The following is a 25,973-nucleotide window of genomic DNA, read 5'->3' on the forward strand; positions in this document are numbered from 1 at the left end:
GTTGGACAGTTAGATGATCGAAGGACTAAATTAATTCTTTGCTTTGGTGTTTATTGAAGAGGATGTTGGGAGGATACTTGTTTCAGAAAGGGTTTTCAGGGGTGATGATTTGGATGAACTAAAACAAATCACGGTGAACCTGGAAAATGTAGTAGACAAGATTGACAGACTGAAGAGTAGCAAATCACCTGGACCGGATGGGGTATATCCCAGGGTTCTGAAAGAACTAAAAAATGAAATTTCAGACCTATTACTAGTAATTTGTAACCTATCATTAAAATCATTCACTATATCTGAAGACTGGAGGGTGGCCAATGTAACTCTGATATTTAAGAAAGGCTTCAGGGGTGATCTGAAAACTATAGATGGTGAGTCTGACTTCAGTGCTGGGAAAAATCATCAAAACTATTCTAAAGATCAAAATCACAAAATATATAGATAGACATGGTTTAATGGGATACAGCCAACATGGATTTACTGACGGGAAGTCTTACCTTCCCGTCGGATTTACCAATGGGAAGTCTTACCTTTGTTACAGATTTTGAAAGAGTTAATAAACATGGATAAAGGTGAACCAGTAGATGATACGGCTGAGTACCCGGCTAGGGTTGATGAGCTTACACAGGAACAACCCAGGACTTCAGGATATGACAGAGCAGATCTTCTGCCTGTACCAGCCATCTTCCTTCCAGCTTGGATGGAGTTGAGGTGTAGGCTATGCAGGACTGAAGGCTGAAACACGACTGGGGTCAGAGTCAAGGGCTGGATACAAGGACACAACCAGACAAAATGGACAAGGACAGGATTAGACAAACAGAAAACAGAGAATACAGATGCCCGAAGGAAGCAGACTAGAAAGAGGACCAAAAGGCCACAAGGCAAGGCTAGAGCAGAAGACCTGAGGAGGCCACAAGGCAAGACTGGAGAAGAAGGCCTGAAGAGGCCACAAGGCAGGGCTAGAGCAGAAGACCTGAGAAGGCCACAAGGCAATACATAGAAGAAAAGGGCCAAGCAGGGAGCCAAGAAAACTTGATAACAAGGCACTGGACTTTGCAAGAGTCAGTGTTAAGTAGGCTGGGACCTGCTGAGTCATGGGATCATGGAAGCTCTGACTATAGCTAAAACAGATGTAGGTCCAAGGAGATCTTTGGTGACAGGGAGGCTGCATAACAGGCAGGATCCTAACAGTGCCCCCCTCCCTGGGTCCCACCAGGAAGGGAGAACCTTTGGCATCGGGTGTGTAGCCAGGGTGGAAATGAACACCAGTAGGTATAGTTGACAGGGTCTGAAAGAACATTTTCAAGGTCTGCTGAGAACATCTCTGACTGGGTTGTCAGACTCTGGATTTTTTTTCAGAGCAATATTAGTGGACTAGAGTCTTTCAGAGGCAAGGGGGGTTCCTGCTGGAGTAGCACAGCTTGCATGGCTGGCTGAAGCTCCTCCTGGAGCGGCATGGCTGGTGAGACTGGCTGGGGTTCTTCTTGGTGTGGCTCAGCTGCCGTGGCTGGCTAAATTTCTTCCCGGAACAACATGGCTGGCCTGGATTCTTCCTGGGGCAGTATGGCCGGACTGGACTCCTCCTGGGATGGCATGGCCGAAGCTAATATAATGGCCCTTATGTCTTGGTCTGGATTGTTTAGGGCACGATCTGGAACAAACCAAAGACTGGAACATGGTCAAATTTCTCTTCAGAGAATAAAGGCTGACTCCAGGTACTGAATACTAGCTCCTTCTCTGGCAAAGGGTTCTTTGCAGAAGAGTCAGGTAGAAAATCTGGGATAGAGTGTATCATTGGATTCTGTTTTAGGATAAAGTTTGTTTTAAAATTAGGCTCTGGGAAGGTAGTTACTCTGGCTGGCTGAGACTCTGCTACAGGATCAGAGCTGGAAGTAACCTGCACTACTGAAGTAAATTTTAAGACATCATCCAGATGGTTAGACTTAGTTAAAGCATGCTGACACATCTGCTGATAACATTAGCCTTAGCTGTCAGGTGTAGCCATTAACCTGGTAGAATCAAGAGCTAGATTGGTGTTAAGAGCAGAAACACAAGGTTCATTTATTAAAATAGGTACCTCCTGGAACTGGATGATAATACTTGTCTTTTTTAAGTTGATTGTTGTGTTTCTCCTCCACTTATTTCTGCAAAGAAATATTACCTTCAGAAAAAGTCAAAGCAGTGTCTTAGAGGCAAAGTGAAACTGATTTTCCTTTATCAGTGTCTGGTACTGTGGACTAACTCTTGTGCAACACAGAGGGTCCTGTGAATGTGTGTTAATTGAGGCCACGGTGGAACCAGGTTTTTGCTGCAAGGCTTTCTTCTTGCTTATACTGACAATAGGAATACTGGAGTCCTCTAATAAAGATATACCCTTTTAACTTGATTAGTGTTTCTCTCTGTGTGTTCTGTTGAAATGTATTTCCTTTAGAAGGAATTAAGACAGGTAACTTTAACAATTGGTCATGTTTTTCTGTTTTCAGTGTCTGGTGCTGCAGATTAACTACAGGGTGATGATCTAGGGATCTCTGATAGTGCATGTTAAGTGAAACCAATGGGAAACATGCTTTTCTTGTAAGGATTTTTCCCTGTTTCTAAGTGCAGCAGGCAAGCAGGAGTCTGACACAGAAGGTATCTTTACCCCTGGGTTATAGCATTTCTATTTCACTTCCTTTTGTGGGGAGAGGTTACCTTTGAAAGGAACATTGAATGATTGTAAATCAAGTTTAACAGAATCTTGTCTAAATGCAGACTTAACTGGCTTGGTTTCTACCTCCTCATTATAGAGAAAGGAGACATCAGAAGATTTTAACACAGATGGTAGCTTAGCTTGAACATTACAAAGACCTGCCTCTTCAGAGGTCAGCTGTACTGTGACTGGATCTTGTCTTAGAAGCTGGTTTAGTAGCAGCACAGTAAAAACATGTTACTTCAAAGCAACTATTTTCTGCACAGCAGATTTCACATTTTTAAAAGAAGGAAGGCAGGGCTCTAGGAACTGGAGTTTTTGGAAGAGCAAGTATTTTATCAGAAATAGATTTAGGCACATCACAATCAAGACAACTCCCTATAGAAATGGGATTCACACATTTGCACCCCTTGCACACCCATATGGCAGGATTGGGGGATTTATACCTGCAACACTTTGGTTGGGTTCTGATGGCCAGCAGAACTTAGGCTGTGCAGGACTGGAGGCTGAAACAAGACTGGGGTCAGAGACTAGGACTGTATACAAGGATGCAACCAGACAAGACAGACAAGGACAGGACTAGACAAAGAGAGATCAAGGAACATGAATGCCAGAAGGCAGCAGGCTAGAAAGAGGGCCACAAGGCAAGGCTAAAGCGGAAAGCCTGAGAAGGCCACAAGGCAAGGCTAGAACAGAAGACCTGAGAAGGGCACAAAGCAATAAACTGAAGAAAGGTACGCAGCATGAAGCCGAGAAGATTCAATGACAAGGCACTAGACTTTACAAGAGGCAGGATTAAGTAGGCTGGGCCCTGCTGAATCATGAAACCATAGAGACTCTGACTAGAGAGAGAGCAGGTGAATCTCCAAGGGGAGCCTCTGGTGGTAGGAAGGCTGCATAACAGGCAGGATCCTTACAGTAGATGTAGTGTATTTCGATTTTCAGAAGGTGTAAGGCCCTCATGAGAGGCTTCTAGAAAACTAAAAAGTCATGGGATCATAGGTGATGCCTTTTTGTGGATTACAAACTGGTTAAAAGACAGGAAACAGAGAGCAGGATTAAATGGTCAGTTTTCTCTGTGGAAAAAGGTAAACAGTGGAGTGCCTTAGGGATCTGTACTTGGACTGGTGCTTTTTAATATATATATAAATGATCTGGAAAGGAATAACAAGTGAGATGGTTACATTTGCAGATGAGACAAAATTATTTGGAGTAGTTAAATCACAAGCAAATTGTGATAAATGGAAGGAGGACCTTGCTAGACTGGAAGATTGGGCATCCAAATGGCAGATTAAATTTAATGTGGACAAATGCAAGGTGATGCATATAGGGAAAAATAACTCTTGCTGTAGTTACACAATATTAGGTTCAGTTATTAGGAGTTGCTATCCAGGAAAAAGATCTAGGCGTCAAAATGGCTCAGTGTGCTATTGTGGTCGGAAAAGCAATATTATGAATTATTAGGAAGGGAATGGTGAATAAAATGGAGAATGTCACAATGCCTCTGTATTACTCTAAGGCGAGATCATACTTTGAATACTATGTGCAATTCTGGTTGCTGCATTTAAAAAAAAAAAAAAAAGTTATAGTTGTACTGGAGAAGGTACAGAGAAGAGTGACCAAAAAGATAAAGGGCAAGGAATGGTTTCCTTATGAAGAAAGACTAAAGAGGTTGACTATTCAGTTTGGAGAAGGACGGCTGAGGCAGGGATGTGATAGATAGGACAGGAACGGGTAAATGTGAATTTGTTATTTACTTGTTTATATAATACAAGGACTAGGAGGCACTCCAGAAGTTAGAAACTAGCACATTTAAAACAAATCTAAGAAAATTCTTTTTCACTCGAGGCACAATTAAGCTCTGGAATTCATTAGCAAGGAATGTGGTTAAGGCAGTCAGTGTTGCTGGGGAGAAGTCCATAAACTGCTATTAATAATGTTCACTTAAGGGCGGATTTTAAAAGTGTTACGCACGTAAATTATGTGTGTAACCGCGAATACCCGCTCCTGCATGCGGCGAATCTAATTTGCATAGGCCCGGCGATGCGCGCAAGCCCCGGGATGCGCATATGTCCCGGGGCTTGAAAAAAGGGGTGGGGAGTGGGCAGGGCGGTCCGGGGGCGGGACCAAGGCCTCTGGCACAGCGGCCGTGCCAGGGTGCAACCTACACCTGCCCAGAGGCAGGCGCAACTTTAAAAACAAAGGGTCGGGGGGGGGGGGGGGGGGGGGGTAAGGTGGGGGGAGGGGCGGAAGGAAAGTTCCCTCCGAGGCCGCTCCGATTTTGAGCGGCCTCGGAGGGAACGGGGAAAGCCATCAGGGCTCCCCTAGGGCTCGGCACGCGCAAGGTGCTCAAGTGTAGGTACGAAAATCTGGCCCTTAGGGAATAGCCACTGCTTATTACCAGCATCAGTAAAATGAGATCTATTTAATGATTGGCCACTGCTGGAAACAGGATGTTGGGCTTGAAGGACCCTTTCTCTGACTCAGTAAGGCAACATCTTATGTTCTTATGTGTGTTTATTCTTGTAACACACCAATAAAATGCAAACATTTTTAGTAGTGGAAAGGAAAACATACAATATACACAAGAGATCCTTCAATTTATCATTATAACAGTCTTTTATCTGACATTTAATCCCATTTAATATCCTATTATATTATTTCCCCCCCCCCCCCCACCAAGCCCTCTTACCCTCCCCCTAACTCAATCTCTATTATAGCAATTGTATTTTCTATTAAATAATCCATATTGTGCCTGCTTTGGCAGAGACCAGCACATTCACTATAAATCATTTAACACTAGACATCTTGCTTTGTGATAAAGAACAAATGTAGCCATTCCAAATGTCCAAAAATGCTGTTTTTCTCTGCATATTATCATATTTACCTTTATTTTTTTAATTAGTAGATGATATATAAAGCAATTCTCCACTGCATCAAAGAAATCGTCTGTCTCCAATTCGGTAGAATAGAGATTTTAGCAAAGCTTTCCTCAGCCACAATTTCTGTTATTTATTGATTGCAAGTGGCATTTCCATGTCATGAAATGACCATATCTACATTCAGTCTTTAAGTTCATCTTTGTTAAATACTTCAGAAGTTTGCCCCAATAACTTTGCATGACCAAAAGGAATGACCTAATGTACCTTTTCCTTTCCCACATTTGACACATATCAGATTGAAAAATTGCTGCTTAAATGCTCACCAGAAATTTACATTGTTTCATTTAGATAATTATTTATTGACACATGTTTATTTTAAAATAATTCTGACGTCTGTATTGTCAATCATGTGTCTACTTCATTTTTCCATTTCTGTATTAAATCATCCATAATGCCTCTTTCTTCTGTATGAAATAATGTTGAATGGAAGAATGAAATGTGAGATTTTTGGTGTTCTATATTTACCATTTTTTTTTGATATTTTCAAGAATGTGCTGCCGGAGATCCAAATTCCCCAAAGAACAGATATAGTGCTGTGGTAAAAAAGAAAACTTATGCCTGGCCCACCCAAGGAGGGGCCAGTTGGTCCCTAGGCGATTTTCTTCCTGCCTGAATGTGAAGTAAGGAACACTCAGTCTATACAGTAAGGCTTATCTTTATTGCTAGGCCTTGTTTATAAACATTGTAGGGAGAAAGACCACAATGGCCAGTCTGCCTTATTATATTTCTTAGGACAAGATTATAGGGTTTTCAAGAAATGGTGATGAATGGCTAAGCACAGTTATCACATATCTTGCAGATGCAGAAATCCCCTTCCTGCAGATGTCACTGACCACAGGTTAGGCAAGGGCCAGAGCTGTGTAAAGGTTACTTAACCACTGTCTAAATGTCAGCCTCATTTTTAATGAATAGCAAAACCCCTTTCTGGACCAATATGCAAGGAACCTTTCCACAGCTCTAAGCCTCCTGTCTATACCCAAAAATAATATCTCATTTTCTGTCTACTGAGTAGTAGTGGCATCTTGGCCTTTTCTTCTGCATCTTTAACTATGCCTAGTGTCATAAGGGTGGGGGTCAGGAAATACACTCTCAGAAGCAGGACAGGAGCTGGATCTGTCTTTTGCCTAGTCAGCTCCCTCCCCTGCAGGCTGAGCCCTTGGGTTCTGAGGGCCAGTAGGACTTGGGTATGCCGGCTGAACATCATGGTTGAAAGCTGGACTAGTCTGTGCCTAGCCAATCCCTTCCCTGAAGGCTGAGCCCTTGGGGTCTAGGAGCCAGAAGACCTTAGCTGGACGGGCTGGATGACTGGTCAAGACAGGCCAGAAACATGCTGAAGTTATGGGCAGAAACAGACTGGAATAGCTGATGAGTTGAGGACTGGATACTGAAACAGGCGAGGGACTGTGGACTGGATGCTGGAACAGGCAGAGAGCTGTGGACTATATACTGGAGACTGGACTGGGCAGGGTACAACAAGACCTGAAAAAGATAGGACTAAACAAGGCAGACTATGGCAGGACTTAAAGCAGACAAGGGTAGAAGCAGACAAGAACAACCTAGAACAGAGAACAAAGAAGCTCGAAAGCAGCAAAGCTGGAGGCCCAAAGGCCACTGAGTAAGGTAAGGCCTCAGTAAGCCAGAGAGCAGGACCTAGAGTAATTTCAGTCCCAGAGGCCATAATGTATTATAAGGCATATATAGTCCACAGAGCAAGGTTCAAGGAGGCAGAAGGCCCAAAGGCACAAGAAAGATAAGGCCTAGATAAGCCACAAGGCCTGGGACAAGGAACAAGAAGACCCAGAAGCCACAAGACAAAGTAAGGCCTAGATAGGCCGCAAGTAAAGAGCAAGGAGCAAGAAGTCCTGGAGGCCACCAGGCATAGAACAAGGTAAGAAAAGCCAGGCCAGAGAGCCAAAGGTGACTCCGTGAAACAGCATCTAGGTTCTGGCAAAGTAGGGTTAAATGAGGCTGGAGCTTGGATGTGGTGCAGGCAACAAGACAGAGCTTGGCAAGGCTGGAGATGAAGCTCGCTGAGGATCCCTGGTGGAGAAGAGGCTGCAACACAGGCTAGGTCAGGTGGCCAGTGAGTAGATGGCTCAAGTAGCTTGGATCAGAGCTCACTGGAGGCCTTTGCTGGTGGGAAGGTATCACAGCAGGCTGGGTCAGGGCACGGTGCGGCTGAATGGCAGGTGAAACTGTGACACCTAGTAGCTAGCCATAATGCATTTCCTGGCAGCCAAAGTTCTGTCTCTTTTGAGATACCATGTCTTTGCCTTAAGCAAGGTGCAGCAATTTTTGACATATTTTATTATGACCTACTTTTCCATTTAATTCTTAACTAGCTTTCTGAGTATAGAGAAGGATTGCTAGTGAAAAAAAATAATGTAGCTAAGCAGGGCTAAGGGTCAACTGACGCTTCAAAATTCTTAACAGTGCATTACTTGGAGATATGCATAAAAATGCTATGTATAGAATATTTCTCTGTCAACTCCTGAAAAGCCAATATTTATCCCTTCCTTCCAATAATATGAGAAACTGTATGAATACCCTTTACTTGTCACACCTGAAAACCCCTCTTCTGTTATTTGAGAGTAAAATATCTATTTCTCACTAATGGTAGGTATGGGGAGACTTTATAATGTAAATGCTTATTATTGCATAGCCATTTCAAGGTTTAGTTAATATGGGTTTAATTTTAGTATTAGGATTTGGTGGTATTTTAGAAGGCAATGCATGAAATAGATATGTCAGTTTCAAGGGTCTAGCTTAATACTCTTTCTCTCTCCATAGGTTTATAGTAGGATATATTGCAAAGCCTTTGGCAAATTCAGGTCACCTTGCTTATTCATTCATTAATATATTAAGAGCTATTCTAGCACTTTTCCTGTTTTATATAAAGTTGCTAATCACTCCACTCATTATAGTTAGTTCTTTTTTTAGTCAGATAAATAATACTCCTGTGCGAATTCTGTGTAAGGAATTTAAAATTCTGTTCACAAAATTTTAAAAGTCTGCATACTTTATATTGGTCAAAATAACACAATACACATCACAGTCTTTGAGTAATTAATTTAAAATGTAATACAGAAAAGTTATTGCTCAAAGATGCAGAGTTTTAAATATTTTGAGCAGAATTTCCATAGAAGTATGCAGTATGAGTGTCTCTTCCACCTCTCTCCTTACTCCCCTGGCCAGACCTCTTTCACTCTGCTCTCTCAAGCTCCAACTCCTCTGCTTTCCACTATCTATCCCCTTCCCCTTTTGGCTTAACTCCTTTCACTCTATCTTCACTCCCCAGCCCTCCAATCCCAGTTTGACCTCTCTTTCATATTGCCCTTTCCACTGGCTCCATCCCTCCCTCTCTCATACACCCCCCATACAGGATCCTTCTCGCACATTCACCCACACAAGGCTACCTCTCATTTGCACACACCCCCTCATACAGGTTCTCTTTCTCTCTTGCACACCCACCCACACAGGCTTCCTCTCTCTTTCACACACACACCCTCAGACAGGCTAATTCTTTCTCTCTTACACACCCCTGCACACAAACTCCCTCTCCTGCTTGCACATACACCCACACATCTTGACACAGGCTCTTTCTAATATAAGTAAACATGCATCCTCACTTCGACATGTTCTTATACCAGCACCCAATCTCTCACTCATATACACCGTTCCTCACAGTCTCTCCACAATTGCCGCGAGAACGATGGGCTCCGATCATGGCCGCTGGGCCTGTGAAATCTTTGTCTTGAGCAGGATAGGCTCCGCTCACGACCCGCTGTGCCTCTCTTCAAATTCTGTGCAGGAGGGGAATTCTGTGCAAATTCTGTGCTCCTCCGCAGTAGTGCAGAAATCCCCCAGGAGTAAAATAGGTATTAGTTGAAAATATTATTACCATTTGGGAATATGAATGATATGAAGTAAATTAATTTATCAGATCAATGAAACAGGACATTTTGTCTATTTCTGAACAGTACTCTAGTAGAGAAAAATAAATAGGAGAAATTCTTATGCTGTAATGTCATACTATTTCTTGGTAGAAGGATCTCTAACTATTTAAAATAATCCCCTGCTCATTTCAAAGGAAAATCGGACTTCCATTAGTCCTTCATGTCACTGAAGCTAGCCATAGCTTCTGATTTATTTTTGTTGATTTTTAGGCCTTTTAACTTTCCATATTTTGAAAATTCCTGTAGAATGCACTTTAGGAACTCCACCAGATTGATATGGATCAAGATTACAGTTGCAGTCTTGAAGTCTGAGTGGCCCATTTTTATTCCTGAGATCATCTCCTCTTTAATATATGTAAGAAGAGGTTCTAAACATAGAAGAAACAAAAGTGGTGAAAGAGGGAATACTTATCTATCTTGTTTCTCTTTGTAGCTCAATTTCCTCAGAAAAAATGCCATTAACCATTATTATAGTGGAAGTTTTGTAGTACAAACTTCTTTGAATAAGTTTTTCCGAAAACCAAAATGTGTTAAAGTTCCAAACATAAATTGCCAATCACTCTGTCATGCCTTTTCAGCATTAAAACTGACCATAAACAAAGGAATCTTTCTCCAACAAATAATATTCTCTAGAAGCTAATTAAGTACTGTATGCCAACCTTTCACAAATCCCATCTGCTCCTTGGCTATCACTTTTGGATATTCTCGTCAATTTGTTAGCCATAATTTAGGCTATCAAAATTCAACAGTGAAATAGGATGATAAGATTTGGATATCATTGTGTCCCTACCAGAGTTTGGGAGCACAATTATAGATTTATTATCTATATCAGTAAGCATTCCATCCTCCGTCAAACATGCAAACATTTTACCTAAAGGTAAATATATTTTGTCTCCTAGAATCTTACAGAATTCCCCTAGTAGACCATCAGTCCTGGAGCCTTTAAAGATTTAGCCTTTACAGTTCCATTCTGCACCTCAATTTTAAGTGGCATATTTAAAAAACAAACAAACAAAAAAAACCAAACCAATTTCTTAGTGTTCAGTCAGGTGGATCCAGAACTAGTGAGTTATGCACCTTTACCATCAGATGGAGACGGAGCAAAGCTGACGACACGGTATATCAACCTGCCAGTAATCTCCATCTCTAGCAGATGGTGGATGTCCATCTTTCTGCTGGGGATTGCTTAAAGTTTTAAAAGGAGAAAAAAAGAAGGAATCTTATTCATCCTGCTCTCCTGAGGAGATACCTTGTGGTCCTTCCCTCAGTCGAGAATTCCCTCCCTCAGCTGAGTGCCTTGGTCTGGTAGCTGGTTTTCAGCCAGCGTGGACTTAGCTGTGTAAAAACAAAAAAGCTGAAAGGCAAGTAGGCGCAGGAAGTTGAGCGTGGCAGTGAAGGTATTTCCCCACAGCCGGAGACAGACTCTGTACATGGCTGGGACAGGCTGAGCTCAAGAAAGGAGTAAAAAACAAAACCGAGAAGGAGGGGAGTTTTATAGGGATTCCTCCTCTCTCCTCCTTCTGGTCTCTGTGCTCAGTGCACCGATCTGATGTTCGTTCCTGCCTCTGTGGGAGCTTAGGGAACATGGGCAGCCTGGCAGGTTGAGCAGCCTTTTGGCTAGGCCTCACTGTCAGGCTTTTCTTGTTTGCTGTGTGGTAGGCTGCGGCAGCGTTTTGCTCATTTTTTCCTGCGCATTAGGCTGCCCTCTTCAGTTCCGTCAATTCATGCTAGTGTGCCTAGTTGGGTGCCTGGCTGGGTTAAGGGCATCTATCTGTGCGTTCACATGCACGTACTTATCCACGTGCATAATCTGTGCAACCTCATGGGAGCTCAGTTTTTGGATGCTCATCGAGACAGTCTTGAGCGCCTAAATTTTGGATTCCTAATTTTTGGGCATCTAGCTTTTTGCAGCATGAATACAGCTGGACGCACACTTCTTAGGGAACCAAGAGCCAGCAAGTGTCGTAGTAAATAGCCCAACTTATGGAACAGGCAGGAGTGCATTTTCAGGAGAATCTCATGCTTTACATTGCAGGAAAAGACAACGTAGAGCAGACATTCTCATCAGACAGAGTCTGAATCCAGGAGAATGGGATTTGTCAAAAAAGGTGTTTCAGCTAATAGTGGATGACTGGGGCCTTCCATTTCTGGACCTGATGATGACTTCTCTCATTGCGAAGGTTCCTCACTTCTTCAGTCACATGAGAGATCCAAAGTCTTTGGGCTTCGATGCCTTCGTGCTGGAATGGCTAGAGGGCAAGCTGCTGTATGCTTTTCCTCCTTGGCCCATGTTAGGAAGAATGATTCGGAGATCAAGAGTCACAGAGAGATGGTGCTTCTAGTGACACCAGATTGGCCTCAGGAGACCATGGAATGCAGATTTGCGAAGGATCCTGGTGGATTCTCCGCTCTAGATTCTGGCGCAGAGGGATCTGTTATGGCAGAGGCTGGGTCTTCGTGAAGATCCAACTTGGTTTTGTCTTACTGTATGGCCCTTGAGAGGGCTCAGTTGCTGAAGCATGGATATTCTATTGTGGTGATTGCTACCTTGCTACGAGCGAGAAAGTTCTCCACTTCCTTAGCCTATGTGCGGGTTTGGCGCATTTGAGGCTCGGTGCGAAGATCGAGGGGGATCTTCCTTGTTCGGTTAAGATCGCGTTCATTTTTGAATTTTTGCAGGATGGCTTGAGTAAAGGGTGGACCCTTAATTCATTATAGGTACTGGTGGCGGCTCTTGCCTATTTCCGAGGTCAAGTTGGAATTGGAATTCACTTCCCCAAGACTTACGCCAAGAACAATGCCATTCAACATTCAGAAAGAAATTGAAAACCTGGCTGTTCGCAGAAGCCTACCGCTGAAGGATCTCCTCAACCATCACTGACTCTCATTCTCCCACCCCTCCCTAATCCCTACCCCCCCTCTTTTCCCTCTCCCCTTCCCCCCCACCCAACCTCACCCTTTCCTTCTCCCACTGGACATACCATGCTAATAACTGCCTAGGATAAATCTATGTTTACGTATCTTATAGTTTTTGTTGATTATATATTTATCTCTCTCTAATTGTTTCTTAGTTTAAATTCTGTCCTGTCTTCCATTGCCCAGGTTTTACGCTCCCTGTTTAATGTAACTTTACTTTCTACCTTGATGTTAATTGGTTTCCCCTCAGTTACATTGTAAACCGGTACGATAAGACCTAGTCTTGAGCATCGGTATAGTAAAAGAAATTAAATAAATAAAATAAATAAGTGAATATTGGAACCTTGTCGGCTCATCCAGATGTGGTCCATTTCATAAAAGGAGTGAAGCATCTTTGTCCTCCCTTGCAGTTACAAGTGCCCATGTGGAGTCATAATTGAATTTTGGATTTTTTAGTGGGACCTACTTTTTGACCGATGTGTAACTTTTCCTTGAGGTTACTGATCTTGAAAACTGTGTTTCTTGTGGCAATTTGATTTGCATGTCAAATATCCGAACTGCAGGCCTTGTCTTGCTGGGAGCCGTGTCTATGAGTGACTTCAAGGGCGATACAGCTGCGTACTGTTCCTTCCTTTTTGCCAAAAGTGGTCTCGGATTTTCACTTGAATCAGTCCATTTCCCTGTCATTTCTTGACAGGGGAAGAGATGCTGAGGAATATTGCCTATTCTGGCTCTTGGATGTCAAGAGGCATATCTTGAGGTATTTGGAAGTTTCTAAATCTCTGAGGAAGACGGATCACCTGTTTGTTCTCCGTAGTGGAAGTTATCAGGTTGAGCCGGCATCGTGGGCTATGTTTGCCTGCTAGATTAAGGAGGTAGTCACCATTGCCTAGTTAGGTTAGGACTCATTCCTCTAGGGCTCAGGCAGTGTCAAGAGCAGAGGTTAGATTGTTGTCTCCCATTGACATTTGCTGAGTTGCAATGTGGTCCTCTTTACACACCTTTTCCAGGCTTTATTGCCTGGATAGACACAGCCTTTACATATGCGGATTTGACTGGATTGTGGGCAGCCTCCCGCCCTGTTTGGGAGTAGCTGGTTCTGGATCCAACGGTCTGAACGCTAAGAAAGGAAAAATTACTATTTACCTGATTTCCTTTTCTTTAGTACAGAAAGGTGGATCCACCTTCCCGCCCTTGACTGCCGAATGGTTGTGCTATGTTCCTCCTTCATGGCTGCATGTTCCAGGGAGCACTGGTAAGTGTCAATCCAGTCCCTAGAGTAGTGTTATTGCACTCCTTGTTTGAGCTCAGTGGTTTCCTGGTGGCTGAATACTGGAATGGTTGTTTGTTAATAATCTAAGGTGGTTTTTTTTATGTTTGTCCACAGTTGGCTTTTGCAGAGAATACTGGCAGGCTGATGTCAATGCAAGGGTATATGTACCATGACGTCAGCTTTGCTCCGTCTCCATCTGCTGGTAGAGGTGCATAACCCATTGGTTCTGGATCCACCTGTCTGTACTAAAGAAAAGGAAATTATCAGGTAAGTAGTCATTTCTCCTTCTTCCTTGGACACTTTTGGCAATACAGCAGAGTGCAAATATGTTTTCACTCTTTCTAAGCTATTATGTTCTGTGTATAAGTTACTATTATATTTATAAAAAATTCACATAGTCCTTTATTAGAGTTTATTATGTTCCTTGAACTAGTTTTAATCACTCTTGCAAAATGTAGCCCAGACCAATTTTTTGCCAGATTTGCCAACATCTTCCTGGATTATTGGCAAATTGAAAAATTTTAAATTATAAAATACTTTTTTTGTGTAAGTTGATGGATTAAAGATTTTAACACTGCTTGTGTCACAAAGAAGGCTGTCTTATTGTTTGCAGTAGGCTGTCTGGCCAATTTTGCTTTGTCCCTTTTTAGTTGTCCTTTCAGTCTTAACATTTTCTTGGCAATATCTTTTTTTTTGTTTGTTTATATGTGAAACTAGCGAAAGGTGTCCAGCATTGCTTGAACATTTTTATTTTGGCCTACCATATAAGCCTCTTAGAATACATGGAATAATGGACATTTAAACTCAGTTTGTTTCTGCATGGGCATACTATGGATACTATGGACATTTAAAATAGGCCTAGAGATCTTTTCCAGCATTTGGGTTTTTTGCTGAAAGAAATACTTCACAACACATAAAATTAAGAGCTGTAACTAATAGTTGCAGAGCAAGTGGACCCTGTACAAATAGAAGTCTTTTTGGAAATTGGCAAGTATCGACTAGAATGAAGACATGATTGGAGTTGAGCCCGAAAGACTCTGCTTGCCAGATATCAATCGACTGATAAGTGTTGCAGAATAAGTAACATATAAGCATATAAGAAGAAACAACCAATGCGGAAAGGCCTCATCAATAAATTACATTATAACATTATCTCAGAGTCTTAGAATCTGTGCTGGAGTGAGTGTCAGAATGGATGCTTGGGTACCCTATCCCTATTCTCAAACACCATTATCAACCCTTCACACGTGCACCCACCAAACTTCAACAACTGACCAGGCAACTCATCCCAATCATGCTTACACCTTTCACACAACTTCAGGGCCTCACGACCCTAGCCGTTATACTTTTCGATGCACAATCCATTACCAAAACAACCACCATACCCCATGATATGCTACTTGATGACAAACCAGATTTATGTGCTATCACAGAGACTTGGCTGAAAGAAACTGATGCAGTCCTACTCAATCAACTCCCCAACCACACCTACGATATCTACTCTATTCCAAGACCCCCAAAAAAGGGAGGAGGGCTGTTGCTTGCCGCAAAAAAAGAATTAAAACTGATATCCTATCCAAATTGCACCAAAATTTGAAATTGGGCTTTTTAAATCCCCACACCACCAAATCTGTCTTGTTTATATACTCCCAGGCTTACTTGACAAAAATCCCTCTCCCATCATCGAATTCATCACTCAAAACATCGACATAAACACACCAGCTATTATTCTGGGAGATTTCAACATTCATGTTGATGCACTACCACTCTCACCCTCCTGTGAAACCTTTCTATCAGCCCTAAAAGCTATGGGCTATACTCATATCCTATCTAACCCTACACACGAAGCAGGTCATACCCTAGATCTGATTTTCATTAATGATACCATCTCCGCAAGTGCCCCCACCTGCACTCCCTTTTCCTAGTCTGATCACCACCTTATACACACCGCCCTCACCCTGCAACACATCCCATCACCCAAACTCCCAGAATGCAATACCATACAGGTTCGCAAACCATGCTCTAGAGACTACCTTACTGATGCGCTCAATAAGGAATTGCACAACCGTGACCTATCAGACACTAATACTGCATTCGCATCATGGAATTCCCTTACCAATAATATTGCCAATGAAATCTGCCCTTTACGCACAAAAAGAATCAACCACCTCAATACAAAAAAAAAAACAACCTTGGTATACGCCTGAATTAAAAATGATGAATGCACCCTCAGAAAATTAGAGAAAAACTGGCGTAATGACCCCTCACCTGCACGACTCAATTTATACAGGGCAACCTTACATAAAATACCATGAGCAAACCCACAACACAAAAAAGGACTACCATGCAAAAAGAATTCATGATTTACAATTTAATTCAAATGCTCTCTTTGCATATGTAGCTGAAATGACTAAAAGCACTCCTCACCCACCCCTGACAAGGATGCCAGAAAACAGGAGTGATGAATTAGCTAAATTCTTTCATTAGAAAATAGCTAAAATCATGACACGTTTTCCTAACAACAATCTCCCAACCAAAATATTCATCAAATCCCACATGCTACCTTCAATGCCTTTGAACCCACCGCCTCCTTAGAAATTGAAAATACCATAAAAAAAATGAAACCTGACACATACCCCAGTACACTATACCAACAAAATTTCTACTGTCCATCCCTGAAATTATAGCACCTCCCATTGCTGACATCATTAATTGCTCCCTTGCATTTGGTGAAGTCCCCACCTCGCTCAAACAAGCCATCATCAAACCTATACTGAAAAAGCCCAAAGCTGATGCCTCCAATCTGGCCAATTACCGCCCGATTTCCAACCTACCCTTCTTGGCAAAAATCCTGAAAAAAACTGTAAACACGCAACTCACGGATCACCTAGAAAAACATGAATTTCTTTCACCCTCACAATTTGGCTTTCGTAAACATCTCAGCACCGAAACCCTACTTATCTCTCTCACAAACTCCCTCCTCACTGGGCTAGACAAAGGGCAATCCTTTCTACTGGCCATGCTCGACATATCGGCTGCATTCGACACCATAAACCATAACATACTCATCAACCGGCTTAAGGAAATAGGCATAGCAGACACCCCACTCCGTTGGTTTGAATCCTACCTTCAAGGTAGGCAATACAAAGTCAAGTTTGAAAACAAAGAATCCCAATTATATAATCTAAGCCATGGAGTGCCGCAAGGTTCCGCCCTCTCATCTACACTTTTTAAGATATACATCCTCCTCCTCTGTCACTTCCTTTCCAAACTGATCCTCATGTACTTCATATATGCCGATGATGTACAAATCGTCATCCCCATCACTGACACCCTAAACACTGCCTTCAAAACATGGGGCACAGCCCTTGCAACTATTTAGCGCACTTCTTACGAGCATTAACCTGGCCATCAACCCTAACAATACAGAAATTATGATCATCTCCCCACAGAAAGGCAATACTACTGATACATCTGTGTATACGCAATTCCCGTCAGTCGCCATCATGCAAAATATAAAAAACTTCGGAGTCACAATAGACAACCATCTTAACTTTAAAAAACACATTAATAATACAATAAAAGACGGTTACTTTAAATTACATACACTAAAAAAATTAAAGCTACTGCTATATCAACATGATTTCCGTACCGTTCTACAATCCCTCATATTTTCAAAAGTTGACTTCTGTAACTCCCTCCTTCTTGGCCTCCCCAAAACCACCATCTTACCATTGCAAATGCTGCAAAACGCAGCAGCCTGCATACTCACCAATATATGTAGATCCGAGCACATTACTTCCATACTCAAAGACTTACACTGGCTCCTCATTGCTCAACGGATAATGTACAAAACACTATCCTTAATTCATAAAACCCCACACACCGAAAACATGTTCTGGCTCAATAATATCCTTCACTTCCGCAAACACTCCAGACCACCCAGAATGCAACATGCTGCCACACTACACGTGCCCTCTCATAAAGCCACACTACTCAACGCAACTAGAAAACGTGCTATGTCCATAGCCGGGCCTTCACGCTGGAACAAAATGCCCCCTGATCTACGTCAAGAAACATGCCCAAACAAATTCAAACAAAAACTCAAAACATGGCTTTTCTTGCAAGCTTTTACATAAGGTCTTCGCAATTGCAGTCCTGCAATTTTCTTACTCTATTTTCTTACTCTGTTTTCCCCTCCTCCTTTTGCTTAGCTCTTATAACTGCAATCTAACGTTCAGATTTTCTCTTATGCATTGACACTTCCCTTCCTAGCATGTGCTATGCCATTTCTATTCTCTATCGTTGTATCTCGCCCGAGAGTTGTTTTAGCTGCAATCTTTTATCCATATTCATATGCGTATCACTTTACTGGACTCTGTACTATGCATTTAACATTTTTATTAGGATATGCAATATGCACTTTACTCTGCTGCTATAGATGTAATTCCAGATGTAATACCATTAGTTTAGTTTCTTTAGATATAGTTCCATTTAATCTAGTTCCTCTAGCGGTAATTACCCTCTTTTTTTTTTTTACTTTGTTTTTCTTGTTTTTAATTTCTATTAAGTTAAATTCTATTAAGTTAAAATATTCAATTGTAAAGCACTGCTGCTAGTCGTTAATTTATATAGCACTGTTGCTAAGCATTGTTGATTGTGAACTGATGTGATATTACTAAACGAAAGTTGGTATATAAAAGCCTCAAATAAATAAATTTAAAAAATGTAGCACGGCTGCTGACATACATCGCCTGTTATCCCATTATCCAACTGGGCTCAAATCACATGGGTACATGATCTATACATTAAGTACCCAAACATTCCATCATTAAAACTTCCATAACAAAAGGTCCAGATCAACTTAAACCTCTAAATAAAGATCCTCATATCACCTGGGATCTGAATATCGTTCTGTCATAGTAAATGAAACCACCATTCAAAGTTCCTTCGTTGGAAAGTTTTATTTTTAATAGCAGTTACAATTGCCAGGAGAGTAAGCAGAATACAAGCCTTGATATCATACTCTTCCGATTCTCAGGTTTTCCGCATCTGAGTTGTTAAAAACTCACCCTAAATTTCTACCAAAAGGGGGTCTCTCAATTTCATTTTAACCAATCCATTGTTTTACCAAGATTCTTTCCAAGACTGCATGCTAACAGACATATAGGTTCTTCATACTTTGGATTGCAGAAGAGCTGCTTTGTTCTGTTTAGAAAGAGCAAAATCTTACAGGAAGTCATCACAACTATCTGTCGCCTACATCTCTGTAAACCAGGATTTCTTAATTAGAAAGAGAACTCTTTCAACATGGATCTTTGATTGCATCTCTAATTTTTGAAATGGGTCAAGCAACATCTTCAGGATAAAGCGAAGGGCCAACAAGTCAGAACTACTGCAGTTTACATAGAATGACTTTGCTCTGCCTTCATAGAATATATATGCAGAGCAACCACTTGAGCTTCCATCCATATCTTAACATCTTGTTACAGAGGCCAGATGTGCAACTAATATACTTACTTTCCGCTGTAAGGTCAAAACTGGGCTTTGTAAACAAGTACTACTGTCCGAAACCCCACATTCTGTGGCACTGACCCTCAGTGCCTGCATACTGTATTTATCCACATGCTACCTAACTTTATAAAATCTGCAGTACACTTTAACATATATTGTTCTGTATTATATGTAATTGACCTGTATAATTGTACCTTATAATCGCTCGACACTGTACCATATATTATTCTGCTTTATATTGTAACATATTGTATTAAATGTAACCCTTATCATACATACAGTAGGCAGACCACCCGATAACCCTATACATCACTCTGAGTACCATGATAGGAGAGTGAGTAATAAATCCCTGTAGTAAATAACTGCCTAGAAAACGCCTCATGTCAAAATAGCAGTTTTGGCCAAGAGTCAAAAAGGCAATTTAACTAATTTCTGTCAACTCTACCCTCCAGTCTGTAACTAAAATACAGGTTCCATGCTTGTTGAAGAATATTTAGAAGATAACTTTAAAACATATTTGAGTGTGCTCATATAAGCAGCTATAGGGACATGCTGTGCATGCACACATTTTATATTGTGCGTGCAAATGCACGCACACTATATAAAATACACATAAATCTACCCAACAACATGTTTGTGTATGAAAAAATGCACAACATATTTTTTTTAACATAGCCACATAAGTTTTGACTTATCCAGCTAAGTGGTGACAAATATTCGGTTAAGTAGCACTGTGGCGACTAAGCAGAGCTGTTTAAGAGCTAGGTAAAGTAGGCAGACAAGTAAAAGAAAAGCGCTCCATAGGCAGATAAATAAGAAAGAAGGATAACTAAGGTTTGAAACTTATCCAGCTATCTCGTACTTTTTAAGACTTATCTGGATAAGTGGTAGCTTTGCCGCAACTTAACCAGATGATAAAAACATTATCTGAGTAAATGGCAGACGTCTGCTATGCGTGCATATTTGTGCTCCTAATTTTAATTATTTATACAAAGGAATGTAACTTGCATATTTTCCTTATCACTTGTTGGCTTTTACGCATGTAAATTTTCAAATTTTATAACGTGCATTTGTAGGAAATGACTAGTTTTACTAATTTGTCCACCAGTTTGTCCAGTCTATTTCTGGGTCATCAAGACCCCCTTGATTCTTCAACCTGCACTCCTGCCCACCCCCCCCAGTTTACCCAGACCCCTCACCCAGTCAGTATTTGCCTATACAGAATTGTATTCTAACTTACATCTGATAATTAGAAGGTGTAATTATGTACAGTTAACAGCTGTTTGGATGTAGTGTTTGCAGTTTTTAAATAGCACCTTTTATGCATAAATGTTGGCCCTGCCCTGGAACGCCCCTGCCTCCCTAGCCCCCCCCCCCCCCCCTTTTTTTTTGTATGAGCAAATGTATTCATTCACCATTACTTGCACATGGATGTTTGAGGTTTATCAAATAGCACTTACATGAATATGCACTAAATGTGCGCACATGTGCTAATTTTTATGCACGTAACTTTTAAAAAAAAATTCACCTTTGAATACATAATGATTTCCGAGCATCCCTCAGCTTGGGAGTCCTTATATGTGTGGCTGATTCATGGTGAAAATAAAGTTGCTCAGCTATAATAGGTGTTCTTCTTAGACAGCAGGATAAATCCCCCTAGAGCTTGATAGAAAAACTGAAGAGACTTAAGCAGAGGCTCATAGGAAGGTCCCTGCATCCTCAGAAAGAACTTCATGGTCTTTCTGAGCTCTGAGAGCGTTTTCCATCTCAGCACTGTTGGATGATGTCACCCACTTGCATGGCTCGTCCTGCTATCTATGGAGAGCATCTGTTACAGGTGAGCAACTTTGCTATTCCTTATGAGTTGTTACTTGTCCTCCATTAATGTCATTCAGGCATCAACTAGCAACCTTGTGGATATGCTAACAGCTTCATCCTTGGTGCTTTTCCTGCACACTTAGTTCTCTCAGATAAACAGATTACCTGAGTTTCTCCAGTTTCAGAGCATCTATGATTTCCAATTAAAGGACAATTTTCAAAGCCATGTGACATGTAAATCAGCTGTCTGAAAATTAACCTTCAGTAAAGCAGCTAAAAGTATGCACGTTTTGGAAAACCGCATTGCGAGAAGTTGCTCCCAGGGGCTTGTTAGGTCAGGGAAGGAATATAACAAGAGTCTATTTGAATTTCACTCTATGCATGTTGTATTTCATACAAAAGATACTTGTAAAAAAGCAGGTGCAAATGTCTTTAGGTACAAAGTACCAGTGGAAAGTTTCAGAGTGGAAGTACATGTATACTTTTGGTTTGAGAATCGGTGTAAAGTCCATAGATATAAATTACCTACGTACTTTATCCCAGTGTGAAGAGTTTGAAAATTGCCTCCCCGCTTTTACTAATTTAAGATAATTTTCTTCACTTCTAGTACTTTGTGTTTCTGGCATGGGGTTAAACCACCTTGTCACAGTACTTTTGAATACTTGGTTACTAGTAGCGGATAGGATATTTTTGTACAATGAACTCAATAACTGTCAGAAGAAAGCAATTCATTAAGAAGGCAATTTTCAGAAGGATTTATGCAGGTAAAGGGGCTTTTGAAAATTGCTGCTTTTACAAGCATAACTCCTTTGAAAATTTACTCCATAGGTGTGACAGTTGTCATCTGTGGATTGCCCCAGGAATGAGTAGCCTAATATCTAGAGAGGCAAATGCAGGCTGAAGTGAGTGAAAACTGGAACTCTGGATGTCTGACCACCTTCTTCTCGGGCTGAGCCTTAAGATGCTAGTGACTGGCATGGCAAGGAGTATAAAGCTTGGAGTCGGAGCAAGGAACTAGAGCAAGGAACTGAGAATTGAGAAAGGAGAACAGGGAGGAATGCTAAAGATACTACCTGGAGATGAGAAGCCTTTTGGATACAGAATGGAACCAGAGTACGAGGACTGGAAGATAGAACCAAGCTCTGGCAATTGACTGATGGAACTGCCTCAGTATAAATACAGGTCTATTCAGGAAACAAGATGGCCATTGGGAGGAAGCGTGGGGCATGGGGCTGAGAGGACTAGATATAGTCCATGTGTCATGGGGCCAGGGGTCTGGGAACACCATTCCAGGAGCTGTGCAGGACCATTGGACTGTACAAGGGCCGGTCTTCCGCCTGGTCAGCTCTCTCCGCTGCAGGTTGAGCCCTTGGGTTCTTGGGGGCTGGTAAGGCTTGGTTGCGGCAGCAGTGCATCATGGCTGGAGGCGGGACTGGATACTGGAGCAGGCTTGAAGCTGAGGCCTGGAGAAGGCAGGGCGGGCTGGAACTGAGGGCTAGATACAGACACAGGCTGGGCAGGATACTGAACAGGGACGGGCTAGACGACGACACAGGCTAGGATACAGGATCAGAGCTGTGACAAGGGCAAGGAGAGGGAAACTGACAAGGAACTGGACTGGGCAGGGTGGCCCCAGACTGAGCAAGGACTGGAGGGGACTGGACTAGACAGGGATAAGACAGGAATAGAGAAGAATGGGACTGAATTAGACAGAACAGGCAACAAAAAACATGAAAGCCCAACAGGCATAAGGCTAGGTATAAGAACCTAGCAGGCCCGGAGGCCGTAAGGTAAGGCACAGAGAGCAAGGCAAGGAGGCCTGGAGGGGGGAAGTGGGGCATAGAGTGTAAGACAGGAGGCTTGGGTAGGCTGCAAGGCAAGGAGCCAAGGTAACAGAAGCCCTGGAAGCTACAAGGCATGGAACAAGGTAAGAGTGGCCAGGTCAGAGAGCCAAGAGACTCCATGAAGAGACATAGAGGTTTTGGCAAGCTAGGGTTAAATGGAGCTTGGGCTTGGGTGTGGTGTGAGTAGCAAGGCGGAGATTGGCAAGGCTGGAGGTGAAGCTTGCTGAGGACCCCTGATGGAAGGGAGGCTACAAAACAGGCTGAACCAGGGCACGGGAGAGCCTGTGAAACAGGCAAAGTTGTGACACCAAGCAACTCATAGTGCTACCTGCAGGCTGGAGGAGAATGTGGAAACAGATCTTTACAATAGGGTTGAATTTTTAAAAGGTTTTGTGTGTGTAAATTGACTTTTGAAGATTGCTAAGATATGTTACTTTAACACACACAACTTCTTTGAAAATGTACTCTTAAATGTATAGAAAAGACCTGTTCAGCTGATGTTAAACAGATGCCTGTGTGTAATTCCATGTAATTTATTCAGATGAAAATTAAGATAAGTGAGACCTCATCTGATTAGATTTAATAAATATTAGCTTTACAAATTGCTATCAGTTAGGGCCAACTTTCATATGTGTGCTCATTTTTTCAGAGAACAAATTGCAAATTACTTATTTATGAACTGTACTCTTTCTGTCCTATTTCCCATCTATCTTGGAACTTGAAATATTTGAGATGACAAAACAATTAAAAAAAAATCATAGTACAGGTTGTGTAGTGGTGGTGTTTTGTAACATGTTTAATTATTTTAGTTTGTTTTGCAAAATGTTAAAATTAGAGACATAGGTTTCAAAACTACAAGAGCAAACCTTTTGGTGTGATAAACAGAAATGAGGCCATTATTCAGTAGGCCCTTTAGGGGACAAGTTATATGAGTACATTTAGCCAGATAACGTGTCCAGTATAGTCAGCAGGATAAACATCATGCTGAATATACTTGTTTAAAGTGCTACATATAGCTGGATAACTTTATCCCTAACTGGCCATTGATTGAATGAAGCCAGTTGGGCCTAAAGTTGGAGATATCCGGGTAAGTAGTGCATCTAAAATTTTTTTTAAAAAATGTCACTGACACAGTCTCTGCGATCCCTGCATGGAGAGGGGGGGGGGCACCTTTTCTGTGGGGGGAAGCAGAAAAGTGAAATAAAAATTATTATTATTATTATTTTTTTTTTTAGTGGGATGGGTGGGGGGAGACCCAAGCCTGTGGCGATCTTTTTTTTAGGAAGTTGTAATGATTTAAAGGTTTTGGAAAGCTATTTGGACCCGCGGAGCGGGGAGGGGGTAGCTACAAGTGGTGATGGTGGGGGTGGGTATCGAGGCAAGAGGCCCATGACTTGTTTTTTGTTTTTTTTTTGAGATGCGCTATTTACCCAGCAAATCTTTACATGTATCTTATCTCTGAAGATATCCTGGTAAGTAGCGAGTTATCCAGTCACCCGAGGCCGGATATACCCAAAATTTGGTTAGGTTAGCATGATAACACAACCCTCTTCCTGGAAAGCCCCCAAAACACACCCCTTTTTAAAATCTGGCTTTAATTTAGACAGAGAAGTGGCTGAATATCCACATTTGCCGTTTATACAGATAACTTTTGAATATGGAGCACAATATGTTTGCCATACTGTAGTTTAAAAGTGGGAAAATAAAAAAGAAAAGAACTTAGTTGGCAGTCAAATGTTTTAAGAACTAAGGCTAAACATTTCTCTTCCTTTTTTCTTTTCTCTCTCTAAACACCCCTTATATCTATATCTAGATTTATATGTTCATTTATTTTTATTTATGTTTATTCTCGCTCTATATTTTTTACTCTCTCTTCCTCCCCTCCAGCTTCTCCCTTGCAGCACAGCTGCAGTAGCAGGCACCAGGTGCTCTGTTTTAGTCATCTGGATGACCGGGCACCTGTGAATTTTTTTTTTTTCCACTCCTGTGCAGTTGTGAAATCATAAATGTTGTATGCAATTGTAGTAAATGTTCCTGAAATGGTATTGATAAGCTGATATGGTGCTAATCCTGGATAGTAGAAAATATGTTTGCATGAAACATGTCAATGCAGAGAGATGGATTTTTTTCCTCATTTGGGAGTGTCAGAGAAATTGGAAATCCTGCAAAAATATGTTGCTGTAGAGATGTGCACTTTTTACTGTTTAGCATTTTTGAGTGTTGAGATTTGACAGCTTTAAAGATTGTAAGGTGCAAATGGATTTTTCTTTCTTTAAGGAAAGCCGTGTGCTGCGGACTGTGCCTCTCCTAGCGGCTTGCCTCCCCAAGACAAATGTAAAGTCTTCATTGGCCGACGCTTTAGTGAGGACAGGTAAACAAAATCAATATGTCAACTTTGTTTTCTAGAATGTTTCTTTGAAAATTCCATGTATTTGTCTTTTGTTGTTCTTTAATATTTTACATGTCCTTTCTTTAGTTAAATAGATAAAGTTGGAGCAGCTAAGCTTCAGTGCAAAAATCCAAGGGAGCAATATTTATTTCTACATTATATAGCCTGCAAATACAGTATGTTCAGCATGGGTTACACTATAACATTCATAATTTAAAACAATATACATAAACATTAAAGCAGTAAGTAAAAACATTTAAAACTAAAATAAAACATCATATATTAAAAATATCCCACCCTGCTATTTATCATTGAAGTTATTACTCTCTAGAAAGTCTGCATAAATAAATCTGCCTTTAATTTCCATTCAAAAGTTTAGATAATTCTGCTCTTTATGAAGGCACTGCAGCCAAGCATTCCATATTGCTGGTGCTTCAATTAAAAATGCTTTTGACTTAGTTTTTTTTAAATGGTAATTCTGTAATGATGGCAAATGTAGCCGCGTTTTTGGAAGAGGAGAGAAGGAAACGTGATAGAGTATAGCATGTAATCCTATCTACCAAGCAATATGAATCCAAATAAAGAGCTTTATGAACAATAGTACACTATTTAAATTGTATTCTTTGTGTAATTGG

General features: G+C 41.4%; 1 protein-coding gene across 1 annotated transcript in view; it reads left to right on the forward strand.

Annotated features, from left to right (window-relative positions):
- Positions 1-25,973, forward strand: part of DTWD2 (DTW domain containing 2) — a 399,585-nt gene that overhangs the window by 149,050 nt on the left and 224,562 nt on the right. Inside the window, 2 exon segments of the mRNA XM_029570996.1 lie at positions 25,227-25,266; positions 25,269-25,320. Coding sequence (XP_029426856.1) covers positions 25,227-25,266; positions 25,269-25,320 — 92 coding nt within the window.

This window comes from Rhinatrema bivittatum, chromosome 1 (genome assembly GCF_901001135.1).
Source record: "Rhinatrema bivittatum chromosome 1, aRhiBiv1.1, whole genome shotgun sequence".
NCBI classification, from domain to species: domain Eukaryota; kingdom Metazoa; phylum Chordata; class Amphibia; order Gymnophiona; family Rhinatrematidae; genus Rhinatrema; species Rhinatrema bivittatum.